This window comes from Electrophorus electricus, chromosome 23 (genome assembly GCF_041902795.1).
Source record: "Electrophorus electricus isolate QZ-2024a chromosome 23, ASM4190279v1, whole genome shotgun sequence".
Taxonomy (NCBI): Eukaryota; Metazoa; Chordata; class Actinopteri; order Gymnotiformes; family Gymnotidae; genus Electrophorus; species Electrophorus electricus.
This window is the reverse complement of record NC_137519.1, coordinates 2,738,620-2,747,500: the sequence shown is the minus strand read 5'-3', so window position 1 is coordinate 2,747,500 and position 8,881 is coordinate 2,738,620. Positions and strand designations below refer to the sequence as shown.

Here is an 8,881-nt window from a genome sequence, read left to right as displayed (position 1 = left end):
AACTTAACATAAGACGGTGATACCATGTATTCACTCACCCACAAGTCGTGCACAGCCTAAACTCGCAATCGAGACATGGAAAGATGGCACTTGAATTTGGAGTTCTTCAAATTCAGCCGTCCGTTCTCCTCAACCCCATTCAGGCTGATGGCCAAGATAAACAACACACACACAAACACACATGCCCCTCCTGTTACCACAGATTTCATAAAAGGAGGCCACAAAAAATGTTTTTGTTTGTTTGGGGGGTTTTTTGCCGAAATTGTTTAGTCATGAGTAGAACATGCAAGAGGAGTGTACTTCAAGAGAATCTCCTTGTCGAACAACAGCATGTTCATGTGACATTATATTAAATACCATAGAATATGTTCAGAATGTCATAACTGTTCGTAAATGCATGAAGACCCCTCTGACCCCATTGTATGTCTGTAGATGTAACCAATCTATGGGGTCAAGCAATCGTCTCTTAGTATTGAAAAAGGGTGAATTCCGCATGTAGTCTGGTTGTGTAAGGCAGTGGGCCTGTGTACAGGTCAGCTTCTAGGGCTTGTCAGCTTCTAGGGCTTGTCAGAGCAAGCTGTGAACAAAAGGAAAGGTGTGTCAGAGAGTATCAGATGAAGAAAGTTTAGATAACTGCAAAACAGCTCTAGCTAATTGCTAATAACTTGTGACAGCTAACTGACAAGTGTGAGCTAAATAGAACAAAACTGAAGTTTGAAAAGGCAAAAAAGAGACAAAAAACTAAAGTAAACATTACAATAACAGGAGAGTCTTATAATGTCAGTTTGATGTCTAGTAGCATTAGCTTACTTGTACCCAACTCTTTAGCAACCTCCTCATTCAAATGTTCTAGTAATATTTGGAAAAAATATGTACACAGTACAGAACATCTCAAGTTAAAACGTTTTTGTTTACCATAGAGTGAGACACGGGTGATTTGTGAAAATTCAGTTTTTCAGCTCACAAAAGAACCTTTTGACCCAGAGGGCATAAGAGCATGGCACTGAATTATGACATGACCTTAGTGATCTGCACTGAGATATTTGCGATGCCTTTGCATTTTCCAGGCGCTGAGTTTTCAGGGCCGCTTAAAGTTCCTCCACGGACAGAACAGGCGATTGGATGATGGGGCTCAGGCTCTGTCCCAGCTTGCCCTGTTCACTGTAGCCACGCCCCTGCAGATGCCCTCCATATTAGAGATCCGCACCAAGAACATGATCTTTCGAACCAAGCACAAGCTGGACTTCACGCCTATGGCTTGTGACGCCAAGTAACGCTCCTTTTTATTCTAAGATGACGCTGCTTCTTCTTTCTGTGGTTATTAGTCTTCACGATGCATAACGCGAATGCCAGTTCTGCCAGCACACGGTTCTGTGCTACACTGCCTTGCTGATACGATCAGTCCACAGCTGAAAGCGTCCCCGATGGCGATGTTGTTTGTGTGCCAGGGGTAAGATCGTCCTGGGCTACACCGAGGCAGAACTGAGAGTCCGGGGATCGGGGTACCAGTTCATCCACGCCGCTGACATGCTGTACTGTGCCGAGAACCATGTCCGAAGTGAGGCCTTTTACCGTGACCTTTTTTATTCCAACCCAGTGGTTTTATTTCTGTCTCTCAGGCTGTCGCACTCTTTTTAGCTCTAGATTTTAACCGATAGCTTAGATGTGGTGACCTTAAAAGTAATATTCTCTAGATGCTTTTCTGAGTCCATTTACTAGCCCATGGTCTCCCCTCCTAAACCTGGCATCAACCACATGGACAGGAATTTACACCAACACCAGTCCTTCTTTTACCACAGGATACAAATGATATACACTGATGAGAAACAACAACGGCGCTCACACATAACAAGCTAGTGCAGCATGACATAAACGATACATAAACACGAGCATGAAACACACAACTTACACAGGCAACCATGAACCAGGAACAAAGACCGATAGCCATGCCAGTGACACGTAGGTTTAAATACATACACGTAAATACAATACGTACCACATGATAATTGGGAAGCGGAGCATGCTGTTACATTATTGCTTTGTGTTTTCCTTAAAGCACATTGAACTGAGCAAGGAAACAGACTCACAGAGTGAGAGAGACAGACATGTTTTCTTGTAATTCCACAGAATTCTCAAAACAGGGTTTTGGGAAGAAAAGCCCTGCAGCAAATGGTATTGCAGAAGTTAAAGATAGAGCCGAAACCCGGCGCAGACATAAGCCAGACCCCAGCGAATGCAGACATGCCTTGTGCCGCATATTCTTGCATATTCAACCCAACTGTAATAAATAAATAACTGGTCCCCACTAGTTTTCCTTCATTTTTAGCCGCTTTAGCATTTTCGTGTGAAATAGCAGACGTTGCTCCCTCCGCCCTTTCTTGGGAGTCCTCTCTGGCCACTGTCGCACTCAGCTTACTCATTAAGGTCCTACAACCACTTGTCTAGATAGAGGTGAAAATCTGTTGTACAAAGACCTAAAGTCCTAATTGAGTTGACTTGAGTTCAGCATGAATTTGTGTGTGGGGATGATGAATGCAGCCCTGCCTGACACCCCTGGCACTTTTTCTCTCTGTTGTTTTGCAGTGATTAAGACTGGAGAGAGCGGGTTGACTGTGTTCCGACTCCTCACCAAGGAGAACCGCTGGAAATGGGTACAGGCCAACGCCAGGCTGGTCTACAAGAACGGCAGGCCCGATTACATCATCGCCACGCAGCGGCCGCTTGGGTAGGTGCCCGGTTCTCTGGTAACGTCGTGCTCTTCCTCTTTAATGACACACCCTTCCTCGGTGCTGTGCCCTTGGACAAATGTCTTCAGTATTACTGGGGTGTTTTGGGGTGAAGACTGTCTTGCTTTCCCCTGGCTTGTATGATAGCCAGCATGCTAGCTTTTTAGGGTCTTGGATCCTTTTGTGTTATATTTTATATCCGCTAATGCTAGCCTCCTTCCCTCTCCAGAGAGGAAGAAGGGGGTAAGTACCTGAGGAAACGTTCCATGCACCTCCCTTTTACCTTCACCACCGGGGAGGCCTTGCTGTACCAGACCAGCTGCCCCGTCCCCGGTTTCCCTGACAACCATCGAGGCAAAGGCAAAAGCAGCCAAGCCAAGAAAGGCAAAGGGCCCAAGGGTTCCAGAGAGGCAGTGGACCCCAGCTCCCTGCTGGGGGCGATGATGAGGCAGGACGAGTCCGTGTACGTGTGCCAGCCGGCGGCAGAGTGCAAACTACCCTACCAGGGCAACTTGATCGACGAGCAGGGAGACGTCGGCTCGTGGCCACTGCCTGCGGTCACCGAAGGCTGGGAGCGCGCGTCGCAAGGTGCAACCGGAGACTCTGACCTGGGGATGTCGAGTTTCGACCCCCTTCTGGCCACCCTGGACTCTTTGTCCCTGGAGGGTGAGGAGTGCTGCTCCAACATTGAGCTGTTCAGCGCTCTGGAGAATCTGGGTCTGAATGCAGAGGACCTTGAGCTGCTGCTGCTTGATGACAGGATGATCCGGATGGAGATGGAACCAGACAGAGTCCCGTCCCTCAATGATCTCCTCAACAATGAGGAGATCCTGTCCTATGTCCACGGATCGCTGGAGAACCAGACTTCAGACATCTCCGCAGGTCGCCAGGACATCCCTGTCCCAGAACATCTGGACCCTGCTCAGGATTCCTCAGGGGTCACGCCTCACCTCCCCAGTACCGTTACCGAGCCGGGCCCAGGGGGTACATCACGCCCGTGTCTGCCCCACTGCCTTCCCAGACATCCAACCCCTATCTTGCCTCTATCACACCAGATGCAGCAGTACCTGAGCCAAAAATGTCATGCTATCAAGCTTCCACAGCCCAGCCCTGTACTTGAGAACTGGTTGGCTGCCGAACACAGTGGTCACTGGGTACCCCAGTATACACAGACACAAGTGGACTATCCATCTCAGGTGAAGGGCAAAGTGCAGAAAATCAATCACCAGCAGCACTGGCACCAGGGCCACATCCTGTACAAACAAAATCCCTCTGATACTAACGGCAGCTCTCACGATGAGGTCCACAGTGTTCTCCAGTGGCAGGGGTACAACCACATAGACCAGATGGACCTGATGTCCAGTGGCCCTTGCGTGCAGGATGCCCATGTGGATAACAATATAGCCAGCAGGCCAGGGGTGGAGTTTACAGTAAGCAGCTGCCCAACTGGGAACATGGCTCAATTTCAAAATATCATGGCAACACCTTCATCCTATCAGCAAGTTTATCAGATGCAGCAACAGCCAAAGGTCCTATCCACGTGTTACTCTTGCACCAATCAGAGCTCCTCATTAGAGGCTTTTCCCCCCGAGGACCAGCCCTCTGTGGGCGCTTTTGAAATATTTGACTCCGCCCCACCCGTTGACACCACCAACAGCAAGGTATAGTTTGCCAGAGCAGTACTGTAAAACTGCTAGAACATAATTTTCTATATCCAAAAAGGTTTCCAAAGCAATTGAATTCTGAACACAGTGTAGGTACTCTGTAGTCTGCCACACACTCATTTTCTGTTTTCTATTTTTCTGCTGTGATACAAAAGAGAGGAAGGAGCTTAGTGACCTTAAACCAGTTCACACGGAAACATACAAATAGGAATATACATAAGCATCAATATTAATAGCTATTCCAAGTGTCTCTCTCTCCCTACTTTCATTCCTCTTCATTTTCCAATTTATCTTCCTAGAAATGTAATTGGCTAGTCTGACTCCAGAGAGAGCTTCTTTGGGTCTGTTCAAAACTCATGGCCGTATTGTTTCGGACATTTAATGAGACACAGTCTCCCGGATTCACCTCGAGTATATGGAGTCTGGCTTTGGCTGGCAGTTAGAGTGCCGTGCTTCTGTGCTGTAATCATTCATATTAGGGGCAGGGTAGAAATGGCTGATCTTGGATCAGTACTCCATTTCACGCAGCAGAGCAGCGGCTTTCTCCTTCTGCGCTCCGTTGCACTCCGCATACACACAGAACGGAATTGACACCAGTACATGCATGACGCCCCGCTGGGTGGGCTGTAAGTGGAATGTAGTGAGGAGCTGCAGGTCTCTGCTGCATTGGCTGCATGCGGGTCTCTGCTGCACTGGCTGCATGCAGGTGTCCGCTGCACTGGCTGCAAGCAAGTCTCTGCTGCACTGGCTGCATGCGGGTCTCTGCTGCACTGGCTGCATGCAGGTGTCCGCTGCACTGGCTGCATGCAAGTCTCTGCTGCACTGGCTGCATGCAAGTCTCTGCTGCACTGGCTGCATGCAAGTCTCTGCTGCAATGGCTGCATGCGGGTCTCTGCTGCACTGGCTGCATGCAGGTGTCCGCTGCACTGGCTGCATGCGGGTCTCGGAGGCACTGGCTGCATGCAGGTGTCCGCTGCACTGGCTGCATGCGGGGCTCTGCTGCACTGGCTGCATGCGGGTCTCTGCTGCATTGGCTGCATGCGGGTCTCTGCTGCACTGGCTGCATGCGGGTCTCTGCTGCACTGGCTGCATGCGGGTCTCTGCTGCACTGGCTGCATGCAGGTATCTGCATTATAGTGGGGCTACGCGCCTCTAATAGGACTGTCTGAGTGCTTGTCCTGTTCTCATTACATTTTACAAGCCCGCCTCACTACGTTTAAGGCATGGTCTAGATGTCCCCTCCGGTCTGCAGTAGTAAAGAAGCAGTGATTTTCTGCTTTTGTTGTTGGTGTGGCCTTTATGCTGAATGGCGTGCAGAAGTGGCAACACGAAATCGAAAAATGGAACAGGGTTATAGTGGAGGAATCTGAGGACATGTAGGTCAAGCAGAGATGAGAAACAAGACAAAGGAGAGAGAGAGAGGTGCATAAACAGGCTCTATCCTAGGTGCCAGTCCTAGTTGGGGGTTTTTTTGTGTGTGTGTGTGTGTGTGTGTGTGTGTGTGTGTGTGTGTGATTGTGTTGAATGTCAGAGCTTTCAGAAGAGGAGAACAAAGCTGTACTACCCAGTCAAGCATGTAGGACTGACCTACAATCTGCCCCCAGACTGGAGCATTGCCTAAAACACAAACACACACACACTCCCCATATTTACACAGAGACATAGGTACATGCACATGCATACAAATATATGTCCCCATATACACCAACAAGCTCATATTCGAGCAGCTATGCACTCTATTTGTGAATATGGTAACTGATTTTTTTTTTTTCCCATTTTTTAACATTTTTCTTATTTGCTACAATATGTTTTGAACTAATCATTATTTTACTGTTGATGTGTGATATAAGTATGATGGAGTGGGATTTAATTGCAATAGAGAGAGTTGCGTTTTTAGATTAAAGAGTCAAGTTTCCGGGATGTACATAGCCGGGAAATCACTATCAATAAATCCTATCAATAGGCTATCTCATGCCAGCTGAAATGAATTTGATATGTAAATGTAGCACTGCGTTTAATTTAGCATATTTTTGCATATATTTGCATTACCCTGGTTTTCAGTATGAAGGCCCAATACCAGAGTAATAGCTGTCCTCTCAGTCTTTACTAAATCATTAATAAACTTAACACTTACTGTACAGCCTTTCTTGCCCTGCTCAGCTACACAGCTACCTTTGTGATAACGGCTGTTGGAAAAAGCTCTATATAAATATATTTGTCTTTTGCTTCATTCATGCTGATAACATTTGGCTTCGTTCCAAGTTTTATTCTTAGCAATGTTGTTGGTTTAATAAGAATTAATAGTTCAAGAGTAGTTTTGATCTTCAATTTTTATGCAACCTTAATTAATACAGCAATAGAATAATTTTTGCTTAAATGTAGCCTTGAAAAAAGCAAATAGTTTTATAATTTGCTTAAAATAGTCATTTTTGTGAATTTCCTATACTCTCTGTACGTGTGTGCGTGTGTGTGTATATGTATGTGTGTTTTTCCAGGTGGACAATAGCTGTGTACTCAACTCCACCAGTGTGGCCTACACAGGAAGCGTCGTGCTACCTAACGGCAATATAGCAACCATGCCCGGCAACAGCCCCCATGACTGCCCCGAGCCCCGCCCACTCCTCCCAGATGCTAATACGACAGGCTTCTACCTCTAAGCACCACTTCCAATTAACCAAACAGGACCAATCAACAAGAAGAAAAGAATTACATGAAAAGAAACATATTCTGAAGTTATATGGTATTGAATGAACGGGTATATCAGTCTGGTACTAAAAGACATTAACAGATGGCATATTCCAAACTGGGAGTCCATGATAGTATGCAAATATAGCATTATTGATGTTAAAAGATGGTAAATCTTCTTACTTCTTTAAGTGTAGAGGTGGTGAATGTGGGAGTCGGAGCAGCATTGTGTTGTCCAAATGGCAGATATTGCAAGTCAAATCCAGTATTCACATGAGGAGTATCACATTATTTGGCAGCTCTGCACTGTTAGAACACTAGTGTTTGTGTGAGTGAAAGAGTGTGTGTGTATGTGTGTGTGTGTATGTGTGTGTGAAATTGTTGCAATTGTTGTGAAGGTAGTATTAAATGTCTGTTGTAGAAAGGAAGCTTTATTTATGAGGTGTGCAGTGATTATCTTCTTGTTTAACTCTTGGCTGCCGTTATCAGACCATATTGTACATCACCTATAACGTCACCCGATGTCTTTTTATACTGTTCTCTTCCTACCCAACTGCAGTTTTTCTAGATTTTCTATTATCTTTTCATAGAAGATTTTTTAGTAGTCTGGAAAGAGAAGAGCCCTTTCTGTCATGTTTCTGGTGCAAAATCCTCATAGTGTGAAGTACATTCGTCTCTCCCTGATTTTAGAGAAGTAGTGTGTTTTCTGGACCGGCAGTTGGGTTTATGTTTGAGGGACTGATCTCAGATTAGCGCAGAACTCTTTGCATTTATCTTAGTATAGATACTGGGGCATTCTGTTGTTCAGTAGTATCCACTCTTTGTTCAGGGAAAGAAAAAAATGTGAGAACAGTTCATCTTGATAGATTCTGTGGTTGAGTGTGTCATATGTGTTATAAAGCAGTTGAGGAGAACCTTGTTTTAACGTTATTGTAATGGAATCAGGAGATACATTTCTAGAATAATCTGCCTCTATTCTATCTAGAGGTCCATGAGTTCAGGCCTGTTTGGCTTCAGTCCATGTTCTGCAGATACTTGGCTGAAGTCACTGCAGGTCTGATAATGCAGGAAAAACACTAATCCAAGATCATCTGGTGTAATCGGAGGTAATCTGAGCCACACACTGATTCTTGACCATCTTGGCTTCATCTTGTTTTGTTTTTTTTCCCTTTCTTATGTATAACTTACATATGTTGGCTCAAATGAACAGTGGGAACACATTTTAAATAAAATGAGTGAAAAGATTTTAAACATACAAATGTGATGATTTTTTTTTGTTGTTGCCGATTTTAAAGGGCACTGTTAGGAAGACTTCTCCAGCACGTAGACTCTTAAAATGATTTTAAGACTGTACAAATACTCAATTTTCCTGTGTTATCTCTTTGTTTTGAAGAAAAATTGTGATTTGTATGTGGAAAAAAGATGGAGAGAACATGTGAAAGTCTTTGTATCAATGTTATAATGCACTGAACGGGGGGGGGGGGGTTACATATTTACATATGCAGTTTTGCCCATTTGTCTTTTAAACAGTCATGGTCATTTTTTTCTCATCCTGTAATTAAAGGATTTGTGCAATCACAGCTGGACATTCTCCTGTATGGTCAATTATAGCACCAATCTTAGCCTAAAACTTTAGTGGAGCACAACACTTCACAGTTCAGTCCAACCCTTTGGGTTTGGTGGGATTGGTTGTAGAAGGTTGAGTCAGAGTTTTCTGGGCTTTCACCTATTTTGGCTCAGGTGTACAAAGACAGATCTGTATTCCTCTGAATGGTCTTGTGCTTTTGGGTTTTGTCCCCCCAAAAA

General features: G+C 45.2%; 1 protein-coding gene across 1 annotated transcript in view; it reads left to right on the top strand.

Annotated features, from left to right (window-relative positions):
• The window catches only part of ahr1b (aryl hydrocarbon receptor 1b), a 26,763-nt gene extending 18,242 nt beyond the window's left edge, over positions 1-8,521 (top strand). The window contains exons 7-11 of the mRNA XM_035520881.2: positions 1,068-1,270; positions 1,449-1,558; positions 2,584-2,725; positions 2,956-4,387; positions 6,886-8,521. Of these exons, the coding sequence (XP_035376774.1) occupies positions 1,068-1,270; positions 1,449-1,558; positions 2,584-2,725; positions 2,956-4,387; positions 6,886-7,047 (2,049 nt within the window). The 3' untranslated portion in view covers positions 7,048-8,521. The remainder of the gene's footprint in view (positions 1-1,067; positions 1,271-1,448; positions 1,559-2,583; positions 2,726-2,955; positions 4,388-6,885) is intronic.
• The last annotated feature ends 360 nt before the right edge of the window (positions 8,522-8,881 follow it).